The 23,200-nt window shown below is 39.9% G+C and overlaps 2 protein-coding genes across 10 annotated transcripts; one reads left to right on the forward strand and one right to left on the reverse strand.

Annotated features, from left to right (window-relative positions):
* Positions 1 to 1,682: 1,682 nt before the first annotated feature.
* On the forward strand, positions 1,683 to 17,780 carry SRSF10 (serine and arginine rich splicing factor 10). 9 transcript variants are annotated; one of them, XM_023219661.2, is made up of 7 exons: positions 1,683 to 1,953; positions 3,256 to 3,420; positions 3,801 to 4,163; positions 6,946 to 7,052; positions 10,551 to 10,713; positions 10,937 to 10,990; positions 11,127 to 13,503. In XM_023219661.2, exons 5-7 carry the CDS (start codon positions 10,562 to 10,564, stop codon positions 11,422 to 11,424), a joined length of 504 nt encoding a protein of 167 aa, XP_023075429.1. In that variant the 5' UTR covers positions 1,683 to 1,953; positions 3,256 to 3,420; positions 3,801 to 4,163; positions 6,946 to 7,052; positions 10,551 to 10,561; the 3' UTR covers positions 11,425 to 13,503. The 9 variants fall into 9 exon arrangements, with proteins under 9 accessions (XP_023075429.1, XP_023075431.1, XP_023075427.1 ...); XM_023219663.2 differs by lacking the exon at positions 3,801 to 4,163 and adding an exon at positions 14,864 to 17,780 and having other exon boundaries at positions 1,685 to 1,953; positions 3,256 to 3,360; positions 6,949 to 7,052; positions 11,127 to 11,228; XM_023219659.2 differs by lacking the exons at positions 3,801 to 4,163; positions 11,127 to 13,503 and adding an exon at positions 14,631 to 17,780 and having other exon boundaries at positions 1,685 to 1,953; positions 3,256 to 3,360; positions 6,949 to 7,052.
* Positions 17,781 to 19,089: 1,309 nt separating this feature from the next.
* PNRC2 (proline rich nuclear receptor coactivator 2) lies at positions 19,090 to 22,699 on the reverse strand. Its single transcript, XM_023219665.1, has 3 exons — positions 22,498 to 22,699; positions 21,375 to 21,580; positions 19,090 to 21,082 (listed from the first exon to the last, which is right to left on the reverse strand). Exon 3 carries the CDS (start codon positions 21,062 to 21,064, stop codon positions 20,645 to 20,647), a length of 420 nt encoding a protein of 139 aa, XP_023075433.1. The 5' UTR covers positions 21,065 to 21,082; positions 21,375 to 21,580; positions 22,498 to 22,699; the 3' UTR covers positions 19,090 to 20,644.
* Between the last annotated feature and the right edge of the window lie 501 nt (positions 22,700 to 23,200).

The following is a 23,200-nucleotide window of genomic DNA, read 5'->3' on the forward strand; positions in this document are numbered from 1 at the left end:
GCTGTTTCTTTCATATGACAAACCTGCATTTACTTTGCTTATTTTCTCATTGCCCCCTCTAGAAATATAAGTTCTATGATTTTCATTACTGAATTTCAAGCTTCTCGCACAATGTCTGACACATAACGGAATCAAACTTTTTTTTGTTTTGTTTTGTTTTTCACATCAGCCTCCCAAAATTCTGGGATTACAGGTGTAAGCCACCTTTCCCGGCCCAATATTTAATACATTAAGCATGCAAATATTCTTGGGAAACAAAAATTTAGAATAGCTCTGCTACAGATTGCTGCAAACTATCATCACCTGTATCAGATCACTTGTCTTAGATGCTGATTGATACAAAAATAATGCTTTTATGACTTTTTAGTAAATAAAAGCTCATTTAACAGTACTTGAATCCCTGCTACCTACTTGGCACTGTGCCACACGCTGGAGGCATTCCAACCGGAGGTCTCTCATCTCCAGAAGTTGACTCTTATCGAGCAGGAAATGGCTCTCGAAAGGGCCTCCAAAGTCAAAACTATACTAAAGATTATTTGCTATTTTCATGCTCATTCTCCTACAAACGTGGAGTTTTGCAGAGGGTACATGATGTGATGTGTGATAAAGGGTAGTGGAGTGAGTCAAAGTTCTCTCTTTTTTTTTTTTTCTTTTTTGAGACAGAGTCTCGCCCTGTCGCCCAAGCTGGAATGCAGTGGTGCAACCTCGGCTCACTGCAACCTCTGCCTCCCGGGTTCAAGGGATTCTCCTGCCCCAGCCTCCCAAGTAGCTGGGATGACAGGCACGCACCACTACGCCCAGCTAATTTTTGTATTTTTAGTAGAGAGAGGGTTTCACTGTGTTGGTCAGGCTGGTCTCGAACTCTTGACCTCGTGATCCGTCCGCCTAGGCCTCCCAAAGTACTGGGATTACAGGCATGAGCTACCGAGCCCAGCCGAAGTTTCCTCTATTTTAAGTTCTCATTAACTATTTATTAATAGGTATAATCCACACTTAAAAAAAAAAAAAAACTCTTTGGAATCTTCCATAATGCACAATAATATAAAGGCGTTCTGAGACCAAAAAGTTTGAGAACCACTGCAATACAGCTCCGATGCATACCCGGGAAGCCGTCAGCAACAAACAATACATTACAAATGACCACAGTCATGAACCTACAGTGTGAGGTTTGGTCCCACCCAGGCTGGGAGCCAAATACGTGACTAAGTGGAGATGGCCAGGGTGTGGGTGAGGGGTAAAGGCGGGCTGTAAGCACTGGAGAGGCAGGCCCAGCTCTGCGCAAGGGCACACACCTCCTTCCTTTACACATTCAATACAAGAAGCTTTAAATCCTTATTTTGCTGGTCAGGGCATAACCTGGACCAAACGGGAAATTTAAGGCAAAATAAAAGCAGGGCATTAACTTGGACCAAATGAGAAATTTAAGGCAGCCTTTCTGAATTAAATAGTTTAAAAATCTGTCCATTTAGTACTAACTGCAAAGTTTGGCCTAAAGACTAAAACATCTGCTTCCTGATTTGGGGGTGGGGATGAAGGGGAGTGCAAGGTAGAAAAGGGCGGGAAAATGAAGACCTAAAGAAAGAAAGAACAGGCTGGGGGGGAAGGTAAGAGGCACCGCAAGAGACCAATGAATGAGACCGAGGCTTAGGCGCGTGCGCCAGCCCTCCGCATGCGCAGTCGCAAGCCTGATGATCTCGCGGGAAAGAACCGTTGCGGGCCCGACTTTGCGCGGAGGTAGGAGGGGGAGTGGAGGCGGGAGTGAAGTCTCGCGAGAAGAGTCGGTTGCCGTAGCAGAGCCCTCTAGCTGTGTGTGTCTGAGGCTCGGCCGACGGAGCCGAGGACGGTTTGCTGAGCCCGTTAGTGCGCCCGGCCGAGACAAGCCGCCGCCATGTCCCGCTACCTGCGTCCCCCCAACACGTCTCTGTTCGTCAGGAACGTGGCCGACGACACCAGGTAGGTACAAGGCAGGTACCCCGGGCCTAGGCGGGGAGGCCGCAGGCGCCCGGAGAGGACCCTGGTGGTGGTGGCGGCACTGGGCCGGGGGAGGGGACTGGGTGAAGATGGCGGGTCCCGCGCCCGCTTTGGCGCCGAACTAGGCCGCGCAGCCGGCCTCAGCCGCCGCGTGGGAGCGAGGGCGGCGCCTCTGCCCTCGCCGGGCCGCGTGGCGGCGTTTTTCGGTCCCCTCCCCCTCCGCAGTTCGTAGCCCCTTTCTCCCGGCTTCGTCCCCGAGCGCGCAGCCCCATGCCGCGGCCTTTCCGCGACCCGACGGCAGCCCCCGCATTGATTTGAAGTTCATTCTTCGAGGTTCACGCCCCCTTGACCCAGAGATTTTTTTTTTCGAGTGAGGTGAAATAACGGGATCGAGGGAGAGGAATCTTGCTGCTATTTATCTTTTTTGTTGTTGCCGTTATTAATATTTGGGAGTTTTAATCTGTTAGAGGTGTTTGGAGAAAGGGAGCGTTGAGATTTGGGGAGTTAGATTTTTCCAGTTAAATGTTGCGAGTAGTTTCTTATTTCCTGGAAATTCTGGTCATCCTTTGAAAAGGGAGGTTTGGGAAGCCTCAATCATTAGGACGTTGACAATTAAATTAGGTTAATTCAGACCTACCTTAAATAGGCTTTGTTCTCACCATTCCCTTGTTTCGAGTTGCCTTCAGATTATTTTGGAAGAGTTCTTACTACAAGATGAGGCTTCTTATTTCACAGATAATCTACACACAAAAAATAAGTGGTTTGGGTTTTTGGTGTTTTGTGGGTTTTTTTTTTTTTTTTGCTAGCTTTGTGATTTGCTTTTGTTTTAAATTTAAGCAGGAAAGAAAGCAATAGTAGTTATGTTAGCGTCTAGAGAAATTTTCCCTTTACGTGATTTTGACACTTAAGGATTTCGATATTTGTGAATTTTTCGGACCATATTTACCTATTGTTGTGTCTAAACCTGTCGCTAAAATTGGGGAGTAAAAATAAGTGCTTGGTATTTTTCAGAGTACTAGAGTCGATTTGATGCTGTAATATAAAGTAAAAAAAAAAAAATGCTTATATACAACCTAATGCTGCTGTACCTTTTATGAAAAACGAAGGCTGTAGATAAAAATAAAAATTGTGGTCATTCCCTTGTACCATATGTCTGCTGTTGTCCTGCTAATGTAAACTGCATTTTTATCTTCCAAATTCTTGGATCCTAGCTTTCCTTCATCAGAAAGATATATTGCCTATACATCTTAAGGACTTGGACATAAAAATTTTATGATGTTTTAGGTCTGAAGACTTGCGGCGTGAATTTGGTCGTTATGGTCCTATAGTTGATGTGTATGTTCCACTTGATTTCTACACTCGCCGTCCAAGAGGATTTGCTTATGTTCAATATCCTTTCTTCAGATGGCTGATTAGTGAGGGGTGTTGAAGTTTGAAATTCAAGTTTATGTAAGTGGTAACATCTAAAAAGTAGTTTCTTTGTGTCCTCTAATAAATGTCTGTCTTCAAATTTTTGAAAATTAATTCTGACTCACACATTGCTGTCGTTATTAAAGTTAATCCAAAAATGGTAAAATATTTAAATTCCCATTCATGCTTCTGAAACTCAAGTCGATGATTATATATGTGATTTAAATTTGAATGCACTCTGGTTGCTACTACCTTTAATGTAAGTCCGTTAAAAGTTAATATGTTCTTGTGCTTAGCAATTAAAATTTGGTATTCTTGTTTGTTAATTTGAATCACTTGATCAAAAACAAATTGTATAACAATGAGGTAAACTTCTTTAATATTGTCCCCTAATTTGCTGTCCTCTGTTGTTACCTCAGAGAATGTAAAGCTGTACAGTTATGGCGACCCCAAAGAGAAAGCATGAAAGAACCTTTAGCGTAGAGTTCAACACTTAAGGCAAGTAGACAAGCCAAAGACCTCTTAAGGATCAGGCTTGAAGAGAAGGGAGAGTTTGGGAAAAGAAAAAATAAAGAAAAGCTGGAAGAAGGACAAGCCTAATGGGAGACAAAGCCTCGCTTTATCTACAAAAGGGGGAAAAGGTTGTTTTTCAAAGTTAAAGATAAAGCCATCTGTCATATTTGGCCAAGCATCTCATGACAAGTCCTTCTGACAAGCACTTAAAGAGTTAAAGGTCAAGATGAAGTTGAATGATGGCCAAGATTAAAGGAGTCATACCTGATGTATCCTACAGAATAACTATTTTTCTTTTTCTTTTTTTTTTTTTTAATGTTTTGTTAGCAGTTAATTTTCAAAATTATTCTGGTTTGGTCTAGTGACAAAACCTGTAACTTGATTTATGTGAGCCTTTGATGTTGTGATTGTGGTCTTGTATAAATGCACTCTCTTATCAAGTTAAAGTGTAACAGGATGTATATTCTTAAGATTAAATTCAGCTTATTTTGGTTTTGGACCAGGTGGTCAGATGCCACAGAGTAGCAGGCAGTGTGCTCTTTGAAGTAGCATGGGGTTCTGGGGTTAAGCCACAGAGCCCTGCTTAAAGGAGAGACAGGTGCATGCACTGGGGACTACTTAGAAACAGCTCGGGTGGTCTTGTAGGATCAGAGCCACTAGAAATTCTGTTTATATATAGATTTTAAAGTGGTTGCTGGGGATACACACAAACCCTTAACTTCTTTATCTTAACCCTGTGAAGACTGCTGGCTCTGCGCTGCTTTAGCACACATGATCAGTTGGCCCTGAATGAGTTGCAGAAGGCCTTCTCCCTGGTATAGGTACCCAACTGGGACCTATGGGAGACTGGTCCCTGACCCAGAGTCAGGTGACCCTCCTCCTTTCAGTGAGATCATCTCCCTGCAACAAGGGTTTGGGTTGTGGGCCTCAGACTAGGAAAAATTCTTCCTGCTTAAATTCAATGGGCCTCAAACTTTTAAGTTAGTGGAGTCCTAGTGAGACTTACAGGGAAAAAGCCAAAAGCTACTCCTGCCGGGCCAGTGATCAAGGACAGTTGTGAGCATTGGTTGCAAAGCTCCATTACAGAGAAGATAATAGCTATATCTGGCTTAGTAAATAAAGGTAGTGGTGCATTCTGGCTTACAACATAGACCTGATTTTACCTAGTGTTGGGTGGCCCAGGAATCAAGGTCAGTAGTAGTGTGATTCAAGAGTGTGTGGTATTTGAGGCAGAAAAGGCTAGCAATTCAAAGCAATCTAAAGGAGAATGATAATTTTAAAATACGTATTCAGTAAGTCTGTGGTCTTAAAATAGTTGAAATAAGTAACAGGCTTATCAATTTCATTTTTGAAAAGACCATAAAGTACAAATTTCTCCATGGTTGACATCAGAGTGATATTTGACTGCCTCTGCTGCTGCTGTCTCTTCTGTCTGACTCCATTTGCAATAGCCTTTTCTTCCTATCCCTGGCTTACTGAGTAAAGTAGAAACTTGCCATCAGCCCAGGATTGTTTTTGAAAGTAGCCCCAGAGAGGATGCTCTGCTCTCATTAATAATTTTTATGGCTCTCAATATAAATCCTTTTTATACTTATTATATTCTGTCTCTTGGGGTAACATAGTAGTATACCCATTAAGTGAACTTATTCCTTCCAATTAGTTTAGAGCCCAGCTGCATTAATCTTGAGGGATGTTCAGTTACAGTATTCAAGGTTCTGAACTCCCCATCAACCTTTGCCTTTTCATGTTGAAAGCCCAGTTATTTAAAACTTGTCCTTCCATTTAATCCGTTCATGACAGCCTCAGGAAGAGAGAGCTGGAAACCTGCAGTCCTTAATTCCTTTCAGAACAAAAAGTGGGAAGTCTAGTAAGGCAGACCTTTTAGTCTCTATAGTAAAAGAATACCAGTATCGGTCTCGAAAAAGGAGTGTATCACTTCAGGGATTTTTAAAATCACCTCTCTAAATCTGCAGTTTTGTGTTTTCTCTCAAATTCAGGAAATAGAAATGTGCAAACTAGAGTAATGATTTTTAGGATAGAATGAAAACCTGTACCTAACCTAGCTCTTTCCAAACCATTTATATCAAACACTGCCTTGAATGTATACTTGGTCTCTATTATAATGATGGTTTTAGGAAAGGAGCTAGGTTTGGACAGAATAGCTATGTAAAACCAGGAGTTCTTGTAGTAGTATTGTTGTCATGACCAGGGAGGACAAGCAGCTTAGCTTCTCAGATCAAAAACAAGTACCAGTAGTTCCTGCTTAAGGCTGGTAAATAATATCTCGAAATTCTCAAGTTGGAAACCAGTCTCAAACCCATTTCTTTGCAAGAAGTTGTATATTTAGGGTCATGGTTAGGGCTTTCTAGTCTAGGAGTCCTTACAGTGATCTGTTTCTTGATAGCATGCTTTTACAGTCTGCATGGATGTAATAACGCTTTTGATACAGTGATTGTCTTGAGTACTGCTTGACTCTGTCTTGATGCCCACAAATGGCTAGCGTGCTTATCTTCCCATGCAGTGGAAGGAAGACAGCTAAATGAAATAGTAGTATTAGATAGATACGAGAAAGAAAACAGCAAAATAAATTTGAAGTTAATGCTTTCGTCTCTTGTAAGGTAAGGCATATACTGCTTGCTTACACAAGAACTATTGGCATTTTCTTTTTTATTTTAAGAAATTTTTATTTTAGCATACAACGTAGAACTGACATTCGTTTTTCTTTTTTGTCTTGTAAACTTAATTCTTAAAACTTAGGAAAATTTTTGGTTAGGACAACTTGGTGATTCAGCTATAACAGATCTTATTTCAATAATAACTTTACTGCAATATGTATTCATACATTTTCAAATGTATGCCTTAGGAAAACACAAGTGCTTTTATAGTGTGAAGTGTTAATGGCTGAATCCAACTGAATCACCAACTAGTAAGTGGGGGTCTGGTTGATTTTCTGGAATAATATTGGGAGATTGTGAATTGTTCCAGACATACCAGCTGAACTCTCATTCATTATCAAAGTTTGCAAAACTTCCCAAGCCCCTTAACATTTAGCACATTTGAGGATGTTCGTGATGCTGAAGACGCTTTACATAATTTGGACAGAAAGTGGATTTGTGGACGGCAGATTGAAATACAGTTTGCCCAGGGGGATCGAAAGAGTAAGTACCCTTATGCCTGATATGTATGAAGCATTTTTTTTGTGTGTTTTTTTTTTTTTTTTTTTTTAAGAATTTAAGCAATTTGTGTATCTGTTCAAAACCCAAAAGGATCTCTTTTTTTTTTTCTTTTTGAGACAGAGTCTCGCTCTGTCGCCCAGGCTGGAGTGCAGTAGCGCGATCTCTGCTCACTGCGAGCTCCGCCGCCTCCCGGGTTCACGCCATACTTCTGCTTCAGCCTCCCGAGAAGCTGGGACTACAGGCGCCCGCCACCACGCCTGGCTAATTTTTTTTGTTTGTTTTTAGTAGAGATGGGGTTTCACCATGTTTGCCAGGATGGTCTTGATCTCCTAACCTCGTGATCCGCCCGTCTCGGCCTCCCAAAGTGCTGGGATTACAGGCATGAGCCACCGTGCCCGGCCTTTTTTTTTTCTTCTTTCTTTTTTTCTGAGACAGTCTCACTCTGTTTCCCAAGCTGGAATGCGTGCAGTGGAATGATCTCGGTTTACTGCAACCGCCACCTCCCGAGTTCAAACAGTTCTCATACCTCAACCTCCTGAGTAGCTGGGATTACAGGTGCATGCCACCACATCTGGCTAATTTTTGTATTTTTAGTAGAGACGGAGTTTTACCATGTTGGCCAGGCTGGTCTTGAACTCCCCACCTTAGGTGATCCACCCGCCTCAGCCTCCCAAAGTGCTGGGATTGGGATTACAGGCGTGATCCCAAACGGATCGTTTTTAAGAAAATGGAGTATCTTGAATATTTCATCATATTTTCCAGATGTATTACAAAGTTTTGGGGTAAGTGTAGGTAGGAAGTGGAAATGAGAATGCCTAAAATACATGTGGACTCTTCTGAAAGTTGGTTATGCAGGCTTACCAGATGTTCGCTTCATACTTACCAGGCAGGAGTACAGGTTTTAGAGTCAAATAGACCTGTGTTTGAATTCTGGCTTAGCCATTATGTTACCTTGGGCAAGATACTAATTAAGAGATTAAAATAACCGCAGGGTGCGGTGGCTCACACCTGTAATCCCAGCACTTTGGGAGGCCATGGCGGGTGGATCACAAGGTCATGGAGAAACCCCATCTCTACTAAAAATACAAAACATTAGCCAGGCATGGTGGCGCGCGCCTGTAGTCCCAGCTACTCAGGAGAATTGCTTGAACCCGGCAGGCAGAGGTTGCAGTGAGCCAAGATTGCGCCACTGCACTCCAGACTGGGCAACAGAGCGAGAGACTGTCTCAAAAAAAAAAAAAAAGCTGCTCTGAGGAGAAGAGGAGCTCTTGAGTAGACAAAAAATATTGGTAACTCGGCCGGGCGCGGTGGCTCAAGCCTGTAGTCCCAGCACTTTGGGAGGCTGAGACGGGCGGATCACGAGGTCAGGAGATCAAGACCATCCTGGCAAACATGGTGAAACCCCGTCTCTACTAAAAAATACAAAAAACTAGTTGGGCGAGGTGGCGGGCGCCTGTAGACCCAGCTACTCGGGAGGCTGAGGCAGGAGAATGGCGTAAACCCAGGAGGCGGAGCTTGCAGTAAGCTGAGATCCGGCCACTGCACTCCAACCTGGGTGACAGAGCGAGACTCCATCTCAAAAAAAAAATATTGGTAACTCTAGTTCTTCAGTTGGGTAATAGATTCCTGGTTATGCATTGTGTTATTTATATGTACTTCAGTACATTAAGTATCTGCTTCAGTGAATTGAATGAGATAAGAACTGAAGTGTCTATAAGGCATTTAGGAATGCCTTATTCTGCTTAGGGTCTTAGTACTGTAATTATATATTACTGCATTTTGACACTGCACATTGTTCATAGGCCACCTATAAATATTTTGTTAATTGTGTTCTTAATGAATGGAATCTGTGGCAGGATCATTCCAAATCAGCACATGGTTCATTTGTTTCAACCATTTAAAAATGTAAAATGCTTGGGTGTGGTTGCTCACGCCTATATCCCACCACTTTGGGAGGCCTGGGCGAGAGGATTGCCAGAGCCCAGGAGTTTGAGACCAGCCTGGGCAACAAAGTGAGACCCCATCTCCACAAAAAAATAAAACAAAAAATTAGCCAGGCGTGATAGTGCACACCTGTGGTCCCCGCTAGGCAGGAGGACCACTTGGGCCCAGGAGGTTGAGGTTGCAGAGAGCTGTGTTTGCACAACTACACTCTAGGCTGGGTGGTAGCAAGACCCAATCTTATAACAAAAAGCCACTCACTTCCATTTGGAGTTTGTAAAAATCCTTTTATGGTATGGATTCCCAGTGTCAGAATAGTTGCCAGGTCTTGGCTGATAAGCTAGATGGTGAGAAGACTTTGAAAATAGTTGGGGATATTAGTATTATTTTTAACATAAAACAGTCTTCTAATAAACTTTCTTGAAATAAATACATGCTTTTCTGAAGATGAAAATTTGCAGTTATCTCAACCCAGCCTAGGCTAAATCACGTTCTGCATCTCCATCTCACACCAAAACTACAGATACCTCTAAAAACAGACTCCAGGACTGGGCGCAGTGGCTCAAGCCTGTAATCCCAGCACTTTGGGAGGTCAGGGTGGGCCGGGGCGGATCACCAGGAGTTTGAGTCCAGCCTGACCAACATGGATAAACACTGTCTCTACTAAAAATACAAAATTAGCCTGGCGTGGTGGTGCATGCCTGTAATCCCAGCTACTCAGGAGGAGAAGGTTGTGGTGAGCCGAGATTGCACCATTGCACTCTGGCCTGGGTAACAAGAACAAAACTCCGTCTCAAAAAAAAAAAAAAAAAAAAAGACTCCAGGCCTGGTGCAGTGGCTCACATCTATAATCCCAGCACTTTGGGAGGCCGAGGCATGTGGATTATTTGGGGTCAGAAATTTGAGACCAGCCTGGCCAATATGGTGAAACCCTGTCTCTACTAAAATATAAAAATTAGCCGGGTGTGGTAGTGCGTGCCTGTAATCTCAGCTACTCAGGAGGCTGAGGCAGGAGAATGGTTTCAACTGGTGTGGGGTGGAGGTTGTAGTGAGCTGAGATTGCGCCACTGCACTCCAGTGTGGATGACACAGCGAGACCCTGGTCTCAAGAATTAAAAAAAAAAAAAAAAAAGCCAAAACGCGTACGCAATTGTTTTTTTTTTTTTTTTTGAGACAGGGTCTCTGACCCCCAGGCTGGCGTGTAGTGGTGTAATCACAATTCATTGCAGCCGCAAACTCTTACCCCTCAGCCTCCCGGGTAGCTGGAATACATGCACAAGCCACTAGGCCCAGCTAATTATTTTTTGTAAAAATGGGATATTGCCATGTTGCTCCAGGCTGGTCTCAAACTCCTGGGCTCAGAGGATCATCCCACCTCAACCTCCCAAAGTAGTAGGATTACAGGCATGAGCCACCACCCGGTCATACATACTCTGTTTGGGATACAAGAGGAGATGCAGGGATTTTTTTTCCTATTTATTGAGGGCTTTAATACTGTTTTTAATATTTCTAAGTATTTCTGTTCTATGTATTTCCTAGCACCAAATCAGATGAAAGCCAAGGAAGGGAGGAATGTGTACAGTTCTTCACGCTATGATGATTATGACAGATACAGACGTTCTAGAAGCCGAAGTTATGAAAGGAGGAGATCAAGAAGTCGGTCTTTTGATTACAACTATAGAAGATCATATAGTCCTAGAAAGTAAGTGTGCCGTGTAGCACAGTGATCTGTTTAAAAAATGTATTTGTTAGCATTTAAGTTTTTTTTACTTTTTTGTATACTTTTAATTATATACATTGACTGTTTCATTGAGACAAAAAATATGGTATCATTTTATTTTAAAACTTTTATGGTTTGCTTTTAATTAGAAACTTTGCCTCTATGAATAGATATTTGTCACCGCTTTTTCTGATATGCTTTTTAGCAGTAGACCGACTGGAAGACCACGGCGTAGCAGAAGCCATTCCGACAATGATAGGTAAATAACTTTGCTTTGAAAAAGACTCATTTTTTTTTTAAATTTCAGAGTGAACTTTTGCTCTAAAAATAACAAATTTGATTAATATAGAATCTAATTTTTTTACTCTAATTATATCTCTCCTCTGTTTTGAAAGATTCAAACACCGAAATCGATCTTTTTCAAGATCTAAATCCAATTCAAGATCACGGTCCAAGTCCCAGCCCAAGAAAGAAATGAAGGCTAAATCACGTTCTAGGTCTGCATCTCACACCAAAACTAGAGGCACCTCTAAAACAGATTCCAAAACACATTATAAGTCTGGCTCAAGATATGAAAAGGAATCAAGGAAAAAAGAACCACCTAGATCCAAATCTCAGTCAAGATCACAGTCTAGGTCTAGGTCAAAATCTAGATCAAGGTCTTGGACTAGTCCTAAGTCCAGTGGCCACTGATAGTATAAACCATGGTCATTTTTAGGCATGTATCATTCATTTACTCATAGTTTGGTTTACTTAAATTATCAGGAATACAATGTTGCAATGATGCTTAAAAAACACTTGTTAGTTTTCCCTGTACCGGGCAATGGTTATAATTAAAATGATATGCTGTTGAGAAGCCACTCTTAAGAGTCCAGTTTGTTTAATGTTATGGGCAGCTACCAATTTGTGGTGTCTCTGTATATTTTTGTAAAGATTCTCATTTTTTATGCTTGAAGTATTTGGTGAAAAGATGTTGGTTGACCATAATTTGCAACATTGTCTCATTAAAAATAAACTTTCATATTCATATTTGGTAGAAACTGTTAACCTAGAAATGTAGCTTGCTAATAAGATAGAATGATACAAAAGTGAAGTAGTAGCCACAGTACAACACTGACTGCTCAGACACATTTAGGTTCAGGTTGGACCTTTATGTCTTATCAAGATGTCTAGGCCCGGCCGGGCGCGGTGGCTCACACCTGTAATCCCAGCACTTTGGGAGGCCGAGGCGGGTGGATCACAAGGGCAGGAGTTTGAGACCAGCCTGATCAATATGGTGAAACCCCGTCTCTACTAAAAATACAAAAATTAGCCGGGCATGGTAGCGCATGCCTGTAATCCCAGCTACTCGGGAGGCTGAGGCAAGAGAATCGCTTGAACCCAGGAGGTGGAAGTTGCAGTGAGCCAAAATCACGCCACTGCACTCCAGCCTGGGCAGCAGAGCGAGACTCCGTCTCAAAAACAAAACAAAACAAAACAATAAAGCAAAACCAGATGTCTAGGCGAATGATAATTATTTTTGATGCAGTGTGGATTAGTTCTTTTGTTAACCCCACTGTCTTGGGGAATGATGCCAGCTGGGAAATTGAGTTTTTGACTGAAACATGGAACCTTCACTGCTTTTTTTCTGGTTCCTGTGAAGGTTTGGAACATAGAAAACACAAAAACTCACCTTAAAATTTGAGCAGGTCGATGATGGCAAAAATAATTTTAAGGAGAAAGGAATATTCTTATGTAGTTATTCTAAAGTTTAAGGAGCGTTGTTGACCATAATATTGCTTAGTTTTTTTACTCCTGTTAGAAACAAGTAAATTGTTTCAAAGTAAGTTTTGTGTGTGTGTGCATAGTGTAAAAACTGAAATTTTGATGCTTACAGCACTTGGCTCGTGCATTTGTATCAAAATTTGCCTACCTCTTTGTGAGGGAGGCCTGCTTTTCACACCTCAGTTTATTTAATTCGAGGCAAGTTGAAAGACAACACTCACTCTAGGTGATTCTGTGGTGCCATGAAATTTAAGATAATTTGGGAAAAAGGATTAGTCAGTTTTAAGCAAGAGTCACATCTTCTGAGCTTTCGATTATCAGTGTAGTACCTGACTAAAAATGAAGTAATACCCTTAACCATTTATAATTTCTAGTATTTCTCTGAAAGATCGTTTTGGGGACAAAAGTGACTTGACATGTCCAATTTCATTTCCGAATAAAAAGCTAGCATCTTTAAAAATCTCAGATTGCTTGCTTACAGATATAAGTGAGAATTACGGAGAAGCGATTCCTTTAGAGGATTACTTTTTTCAATTTTGGTTTCAGTAATCTAGGGTTTGCCTGTAAAGAATACAACGATGGATTTTAAATACTGTTTGTGGAATGTGTTTAAAGGATTGATTCTAGAACCTTTGTATATTTGATAGTATTTCTAACTTTCATTTCTTTACTGTTTGCAGTTAATGTTCATGTTCTGCTATGCAATCATTTATATGCACGTTTCTTTAATTTTTTTAGATTTTCCTGGATGTATAGTTTAAACAACAAAAAGTCTATTTAAAACTGTAGCAGTAGTTTGCAGTTCTAGCAAAGAGGAAAGTTGTGGGGTTAAACTTTGTATTTTCTTTCTTATAGAGGCTTCTAAAAAGGTATTTTTATATGTTCTTTTTAACAAATATTGTGTACAACCTTTAAAACATCAATGTTTGGATCAAAACAAGACCCAGCTTATTTTCTGCTTGCTGTAAATTAAGCAAACATGCTATAATAAAAACAAAATGAAGGAAATATGATTAACTGGAATTATTACAGTATTGAATATGATTCTAAAATAACAATGGAAACAGTCCTTTATAGATTTAGGAATATTTTTAATCAGTGTTGCACTAGGCACAACTTTTACTTTGGAAATGATAGAACTTGTCAGAAAGGTACATCTTTTACACAGTAGTTAAAAATTCATTGTGTAATATCAAAGTTGTTTCATGATTGCTCATTGAGCCTCTTGGGTTAACTAACTTAAGAGGTTGTTTGGTAGTGTGTTAAGATGAAATTTGGATCAGCCAATTCTAAGTTTATACTTTCTTTATTGGATGGACCAGTAATTCTGCTCTCCCTCTTCGTAAACAAGATGCGTTGGGACTTAACGTTTATGACATGATTTTAAATCAATTTGAATTGAATGTTGATGAGCAGCTAATACTAAGTGATAACCTCTTTGGGGAAGTAGGTTAGGTATTTTGTGGTTCGAATACTATCTACTTGATGACAATTACAGCTAATTTATTAAGTATTCATGATGTGCCAGACACTTGAAAAGGCTATGTGTTAACTCATTTACTCTTCACAAAACCCTATGAGAAAGATACTTTTATTTTCCCCATATCAAAGATAAGGAAACTGAGGCACAAAGAAAAGACTATAAGGCAGAGCCAGGATTTAAGCCAAGGCATGGTCCTTAGTTTTGGGGGGTGGGGGGTGTTGTTTGTTTTACAGACTATAATTTGAGAGAAGTAGATTGAGGAGCTAGCTCATTGAAATTGTTCATTTTCTGTATAGAACTTGAAGGCCTAATTTCATTTTTATTTTTACTTGTGTCAACTTATTTTTAGACTTGGACTATTGAGAACCTTATATGTTCCTAAAGTGACACACCTAACAGCTTCAAAAGGACTATATTACAGTTGAACCCATGGTAGTTTGGATCCTACTGATACTTGATGAGGATCTTTACGTAGTGTTTTATGTTAGTTTTGGGTGATGTAGTTGAGTCCCCCACCTACTGAGTGTACATACTGTGTATGTGGTACTGGGCTCAATAATAAATAGAATGGTTATATCAATACTCAAATGAGGGCTGACACACTTCACCTCTCCTTTTACTTAAGATCTCTCTGCATTTTTTTTTTTTTAAGCCAAGTAAGCAAGAAGAAAAGTGAGAGATAATGCTTCAGTGAGAGAGGAAAGGTGCTACATAGAGTATGAGCTGTTAAGTTACATCCCAGGGGAAAGACCTGGGAACTATTGTATTATTCTCTTGAAAATTTGGCCCAGTAAGCTGCTACATCCAGTTCAACTAACAAAATCCTGTATACCACAGAGAAGAATAAAGAAAACCAAACTGACAAACATCCTTCTTTTATTTAAGACCAAACTGCAGCTGGAATACCCAGTACAGTTCTGCTTACTACACTTCAAGAAAGATCTGAAAGCGGAAAAAGAACCAAAGAAGGGCAGTTCAAGCGACCAAAGGGTGGGTGGAAGGTGCTGCAGTATGAATACTGTACGAATATTTTGACTCTGGTCTGAAAAGATAAAAGAATGTTATCGAAAACTACATGGAATAATTGAAGTCCCTTCAAGTTTGAAAGTAAGCATTTTAGGACAAATAAAAGGAAATTCAACTTTGTACTTGTGGAAACTAATCCCTAAATATGAATAGGTTTATATTGATTCATGGGTAACAGGTCCATAATAAATTATTGGAAACTAGGATGTCTGAATATCAAGGAAGACAGCCATAGTCTCTTACAGTGCCTCTGTTGGTCTGTCTCAAACTGAATTGGGTGGGAAAAGGTATGGTCCAATATAAAAGTTCCATTTTTGCCATTATTGGCGAATCTTGCCTTTGTTTATTTTGGTGCCAGTGTTTTCTGCTTAATCATTTGCTTTGTTGGCATCTGTGTTTATTTACTTGTATACACCACATGCAGTTTACATCTTTCTTTAAGTACTCTCCTTCCCAGGTAAATTCCAATTATATTTGACATCCAGCTAAGAGGGCCCATCTCTTCTCACCTCTTTCCTAGTCAGTATGTTCCGCAAATATTTATTGAGCCCTTACTATGGGCAAATCATTGTCCTGGATAATTGAGGAGAAAAATAGATTATTCCCTTATTCAGTAAATGTCTACTGAGCACAATCTAGTGAATCATTACAGTATGGCCTCATTGCTTTGTTTGAGGCATATTATTCATAACAATATTTTACACCATTCATATCAATGTAATTATAGAACACAATATACTATCAAAGATAAGTAATTGTGTGGTTATCTGCCATTTAAAAGTATCCAGTATTTGATCACATTATTACAAATAATGAAAAAATGATTTGTTTTAATCTGTAATAAACTGGTTTATTGTGCAGTGACTGTAATATACTAGAGTTATATTGTTTACTCTGCCTCACCAAACACATACTAGGATATAACCCCCAAAATAAGTATTTAACTTTGCATTAGGTATAAAGGAGACTGGGTGCTATAATTAGATTATTTTGAGGCAGACAGCTGTTATCCCAACTGATTTAGTATGTTCTGTAATTGAGAAAATGTTCACCAAATTATACTTTTTAGTGATTTACATGTACATTTTATAGGGGACATGTTATGTGTATAGCGAATAAATAACTTTTATAGTATCACAAAATGTTTTGGATTCCTTAGTTTCTTATTAGGATATGATGTTTCTTTACCTATACATTGATTCCATCACATTTTATTTTTGTGATCTTTTTTGCCACATACTTAAAACTTTCCATATAAAATTATTAACTAAAAATCTGGAAGTGGAGTCCTAAGCTTTTAATTTATAGCAATTTTGAAAATACAGCAGAGGTATATTTTCAAGGGAGGTATGAAATGGAGGTATTTTTGTTCATATTTTATTTTAGAAAATTTTTTTGAACTTTTCCAAGATCACACAGCAAGCGTCAGATCCTAGGGTACAGCCCATAATTTTTCACTTGTTTCATCTTTTGTTACCATGTTTGTTGTTTAATCAAATGGGGAATTGTTTTTATAGCTTTATTTTCCTGGAGATAGTAAAATTGATATAATGGGATCTAGAATTTACTTAGAGCCAAAATGACTAGATTTAATCACAAAAAGTATTTTGTATACCCTTACACACTCATTAACATAGTGGGTTGTTAGGACAGAGGTTCTGTGTGTTTTTAAAAGAATATGTAGAGGTCATAGACTTTTTTGCCCTCTACCTCCCTTCTCCATTTCCTTTTGAAGTTAAGACATTTAAGGGGGGGGAATTAAGTTGCATATTGAGTTGGGATTTTGTTTTTAAAAAATTTAGGTAAATACATATATAACTGCAATAACGATAGTTGGTAGTTCTCTAAAGTATTTAATTATGGTAAATCAGAAAAGGCCCTCTTTAATTTTTACATCTGTTGAATGAATTGCTTTAGGATCTCTTCTGTGGTTCTCTTTGTACTGAATGCTGTCAATATTATTGAGCACTTATTGTGCTGAACCATGTGCTTTTCAAATATTCCTATTTAATCCTAAAAACACTCCTGGGAAATGGGTATTATTCCCATTTTACAGATGAGAAAATTGTGCTTTGTAGAATACCCATCATGTGATAGCTTCCTGCATATGCTATTCATTCCTCACAACCTTACAAGGCAAATGGATAATGTTCCTGGATGAGAGATTAAATGTTATCCAAGATCTCATGGTTGTGTGGCTCAGAGACTCTAAGCATGGCTTTCCAAATCTCATTCTCTTGTAGAGATTTTCCATTGTATTGCATTTTGACCATGTTCCTGTTTACAAAACCTGAGATTATATTCTGAAGTAGCTGTGACTTGAGCGATAGCTCAGGAATAATCTGATGGCATTCTACTATGAAGGAGGACTAGCAAAGCCTATAGTTAGCCTATCCTAGGCATGAACTATTCTCATTTTAGATTGGATGACTTGATAGGAAGAAGTGAGCAACCTGTTTGTCTTCAGTTATTGGTATCTACAAGACATTCTGCTAGTCACTGTGGAAAAGGTTTCTTCTCTTGGGTTTTTTCCTCTGCCCTTTCCTCTAACAGTATTGGTTATCTTTATTATGTTTCTGTGTATTTGTAACAGCTGTTTCACCCTTGTATTGCACAATGGGAATTTTTCTTGGAATAAAAAGTGAGGCATGTAAATTCATTGAGAACTAACCATAGTTTGTAAAGAAGTAAAAGGCCTTTGTATCTAGTTTTTTGCAGATCACATTTCTTTGAATGCTGGAAAGTGAAATAAACTGGTCTAGGAGCCAAAAATAAATCTTGGGTTTTTTTAAGACTTTGCTCTACCTTAGATTTGTAACCACCTGGGTACACTTTTTCCTAATTTGTATAAGAGGTTTTAGAGATGCACTCTGTCCCTCTTGCTTTACAAATTGCCTACGAGAATGCAACCACAATACTAGAAACTAAAACTTACACAAAACCTTTCAGATTTTTTCCTGCATTGTAGTTGTTCTAGGGAAGAGGATAGTTTATCAGTATTTATTTTAAGCTTAAGGATAGGTTTTGGACCTGATTCCATCATAGTATAACTGCCATCAAAAAGAAGACAAATTGAAATTACAGCATTTACTTAAGGTTCACAATATGGCTGACTTCAGCAGCCTTACATGGTAATTTCTCTGTACCAGCTATTTTTGGTTCTCACGATTGCATCAATTTGGGAAATTCCTATCACCATTCTGTAGGCTAACCAAAACTCTATCAGTACCTTTCCTAAAGTATGAAGTGTTCATACGGTTACTGACCTTTTATTCAGGTTACCCTTAAGCTGCTAAAATTTTTATAGGTAATCTTCCACTCCCACTTCCATTTACCCATTTTGCTTGAGTCAAACCAAAAATCTAGGGTATTACTAGATTAATCCACTAAAAATCTAGTGTATTCAATATATAGCTTAAAAACTTAACAGACACCTAGGCTGAGATTTGTTCAGTACATGAAGTTCAATTCTTTAATCCTTGGCATTGTCCATAGAAATGACCCTGGAAACAAAATGCTGGTTCTGCCTTAACTCCAAATCATTTCCTAGTTTGCATGAAAAAAATACAGCTTTGCCATGGGACTAGTTGTAGAATTTTAAGTATTACTCAAACTAGTTTTAAGATGCTCTATCATTTGGAATCTGTATCAGCAAGGTGTGGTCGTGATGCTTCTGTTACGTGTACTTTCATTTGTCAACATATTTTGAAACACAAGGGTTCTTGTCAACTTGATAAATTCTTTCATAATTTGTTTTCTATGAACCTAGATCATGGAATTAACTTTGAAAAGCTTTGCAACGTTTTCCATGTGTGGCTTTTTTTTTTTTCCTTTTGATTGTTAGCACTACTGGGAGAGAGAAATCTCAAGTAGTTGTTTAATTGCATAGCTATCAAATCCTAATATCTTCTTTATCAGTCAGCAAACTAGTTGCCCCTTTTCAAGCCAACAGTCCTGTCACATTTTAGTTGTGACTGTTTTTATAATCAGAAATTTAAGAGAAGTCCAAGAGTTTTGAGTATTGAGTATATTATGAGCTTCAAGTCAGTGACATTTTTAAAAAGAATATTAAGCAATCAAAACCATTTTTAAAATAAAACCAAGCCAATGGGGAAAAACAATTTTATTTAATTTTATGCTTCAAATTCATATCATGTACATTAAGTACCATATAAACTTGTCTTTAGGCTATCAATATTTAACTTGGGCAGTACTTCATCTTGATTTATTTGGAGAAATACAGCTTAGGCATCAAAAGAGGTGCCAAATTACAAAATAGGGCATTAACAATCAAAATTTTTAAACTGACCCACATACCTTCTACTGGTTTCGCTTATGTTTAAGCATTTACTCTTAAGGTTGGCAAAACATGTTATCAGTGTATTATGCAAGAGTACATCTTTTGCATAAGTGGTCTGTTGGGTTGCACCTACCCTTGACCAAACATCACTGGCACCATACTCAAAACTACCTGTATCCTAGGTTATAAGATTGCGAAACCCAAAAATCTGTAAGGTTGGAGGGACTCCAGTTAATCTTTGGGCTTAGAGGAGGAAAAAAAAATAGTCCCATACTGCATTTCACATCTCTTAAAAATAGTTTTAGCAGCTTAAACCTTTTTAGTTATAAAACTTACTACACTTGGATTTACTTTGAAATGTAGTTTACAATCAAATCAAGTATAACATACATACACTGGCACTTTAGCACAAGGGCAAACTTTAAAAACAAATTATTTTGGACCTTTAAAATTAGGCCATACTATAAAAAACAGTCCACGGTCTTACATTCAGCAAATTCATACTAAAATATTCCATTTTTGTAAGATAAAGGCCAATAAAACTTTACATATGCTACAAGTTTATTACAGATATGTACATGGCTCTTTCTCCCCTAGGTACTTAAAATTTTCACATTATCCAACTCCCCAAAGCAAGCTTTGCAGGAATGAGGCCAGATCACTATTAGAATAGCTTGCGCAGTGCTGTAATACAAAAATGTATTTTGAAAGCTATTGAGTGACCATTAAATACTGTTTCTATAAAAAAATGGTTTTGGTGTATTTGTTGACAGACACTTAATCCATTATATTTAATAAACAGGGCCATTGGGATGTACTATGTCTCATTCTAATGAGCTCCAAATGCCCTTTCCACCCACTGTACAATTCACTAAAATGCAATTATTACAAAAAATTCACATTTTCTTTCAGCAGTGCATCAGGTTGTTAGCATATTACTGGTTTGGGTGTTTCTAATATACTAAACTTTCAGATGTTTACCTAATTCTGAATCCTTGTGTTAGCTTGAAGCTTATAATCTGATTCACCAACTTTCAACAATCTACTCCATGAATGATAAATTACTATCTTCCCCTAACAATAGAAAAAGCTGATTCCTTTACCACTCCCCAAATCTAAACTTGGTTTCCACTTAAAAGTTACTCAGTTGAGAACACTTAATATCAAATACCATTAGTTTAAGTTGCACTGATACTACCATTGTATCAGAGTGCACACAACACGAGATGGTCTATTTTTTTTACATTAATTAGCAGTTCTACACAAATAGATTAATTCCTTAGTGAATTTGTTTCAGACCAATTGACAACTATCCGTGAACGTAATTTTAACATTTGTCTTTATACCTGTACTTTAAGTAAGGTTTTAAGTTGAAATGTCATTATTTCCTTATCTGAAGGATTAAAGGAAACAGGGACCCAGTGGCTTGGTGGTTTGGGAAGAACACTTGGTGATGGTGGCTCACTAAATTTGGCACCAGCATAGTTCTGATTAGCTTGAGATTTAAAAAGTAAGCTGGGACCTGATAAGCTAGAATTCCAACTCTGATTATTTGGAAAATTTTTGTTCTTCCCCCCACTTTGCATGGCCTGCCAAGCAGCTGCTGATGAGTTATAACCATGTCCCCTTTCTTTTTTCTTATGAACAATCTTCATCTGGGAATTCTGATCCTTGGTCTTCTGTCTGTTAAGCTGTTGTTGGTTCTTAGTAACATTTCTAGATTGAGGGGCTGGAATGTTATACCTCTCTCCACCACCCATCTTCAGCTTCTTTGTCACCTACAAGTGAATGGAAACAAATAGTAAAATTCCATTAAGTTCAAATCTGTAAGAAGTTTCTATGGCTCCAACTTATAACTCCAGATATTTTGAACAAGACTCAGTAATAGGCTGTTCAGCTGCTTTAAATTCAAAAAGCAAGCTGTTCAGACTCCAATATATGCACAACCTTTATTGTTATACCTCTCAAGAAAAATGAGCTTACCCACAAATCTGCATAATCTATTTTAAAATAAAAACAATTAGTTTAGGATGGCTCCATCATAAAATATTTGCCCATTATGATGATTACCTTTCAGTCTGCTTTTCAGATTGCAGGATCTCCACTACCTGTCCTCTTCCTTGCTGCCAAGCCCAAGATAACAAGTGTTGCTTTCTGACAGATCCTTTCCTTTGTCTCAATACAGAAGTTTTCATGGGCCGATCTGCTGAGTTCAGCCTAGGAGCTGAGGCCAACATCTGAGTCTCCTCAGCACACAAGTTTGAGAGAAGTCCTAGCTAGAAAAGTAAAGATTACTTCATTATTTCAAAAACACGTTGAGAAAGTGATCATTTAGATTTACTACAAAAATCGTTGACTGTAAAGAAGGCTACTTCCTGAACTAAAAGGTAGAAAATTTATCTTAAGATGCCTTTCTTTGACCTCATAACCACGATCATTAAAAACTCTTCACCCTTGCGATCCAGTCACTCCTGGAGAATTTTTGGAAATGTCTCGAAGTCCCGCAGTAAGTTTTGTTTTTATCTTTTTCCTGGGAAAGACCTTCAGATTCTCTCACGTATAAAATCAAATAACGAAGTGTTAAATGTTGAGTCATATCAAAAAATTGGCTTCAGGCGGATTTTCAGGAGACCGTGTTTTTAAACTCCCACCAGAATTTTTCAATCTTTCCACACACGTCACATCCATTTTCAGTCTCTTGGAACGTGTAGACATCACGCAGTGTTTCCTTTGGTTATGAACACCCTCGCCGCCTCCCCGTCTTAAAATAAGTTCTCACAAACCCTAACAGTCTAAGCCCATCTCAAATCTATAAAAATGTCTCCCTAGAGGGAACGGCTCAACGTTCAAGGTTTGGTTTTAATTTGATGTTCCAAGAAAAGTTACCAAATAGTTAAGCCCCCTCCTTTCAAAGGGGTAAGAGAGCCTTCCAAACAGATAAACCACCCTAAATAAATTGCCATTTCCGGACTGTGAGTCATTCACAACTTGAACTTGGAAAACTCGCCTCCTCTGACGCCACACGGGCTTGACTTCCCAGTGGCCCCATCTCTCCGGAGCCGCAGGGGTCGGGGCGCTGCGACCGCCCGCGCCCGCCCGGGTGCCCGGATCTCGCCTCCGCTCGCCTCCTTCCCCCAACAATGGGGAGCGCAGCCACCAACATGGCCGCGCCCGCAGCGCAGCCGCTACTTACCGACTTCAAGCTCGGAACTACGGCGGCAGTGGCTCCCTCTCGACGTCGAAGCCTCCCTCCCTTTCCAGGGAGAGACGAGGCACGGACCGACAAAGCCCACGAACACCGATGAGCAAGCTGCCGGCCACCCCAGCTTCTACAACCCAACCTCCTCCTTCTGCCTCTACCGACAAAATGGAGTCGGCGGCGACCGCAGAAGCAGGGCCGGGCGGCTCTGCGGCCAATCAAAACACGACAGCGCAGGCCTGGCCAATGAGAAGCGGGCCACCGCCTGTTGCTGGGGCAGGCCGGGGGCGAAGGCGGGGAGATGGGGCTGCCGAGGGTTTGAAATCCGCCCGGGGAGGAGGAGCATGCCGGGAGTAACTGCCCTGTCCGCGGGTGTCTACGGCCTTGCCACGGCGGCCTTCCCGCGCCGCTGGCCCGCCAAGGCCCCGGCCGCTAGCTCTCGGCTCTTCTTCCCGCTCGGCTCTCGTGCGCGCGGGCTCGCTGCCCTTGGGACTGCCCTGAGGGAAAAGACTGACCGGCGGGGGACGTTTGGTTCTCGAATTAGGGCCACTGAGCCGCGTAGCCTGTATTGACAGATGGACGATACTCCAGAAAGCCGCTTGCCAGAGCCCAGCCCCCGCCCGCCTCGGGCCTCGACTTCTGGGTCGCTTCTCTCCCACATCCACAACTCCGCGTCCGAAGTCGGCGCGTCCCTGCG

This window comes from Piliocolobus tephrosceles, chromosome 1, assembly GCF_002776525.5.
Source record: "Piliocolobus tephrosceles isolate RC106 chromosome 1, ASM277652v3, whole genome shotgun sequence".
NCBI classification, from domain to species: Eukaryota; Metazoa; Chordata; class Mammalia; order Primates; family Cercopithecidae; genus Piliocolobus; species Piliocolobus tephrosceles.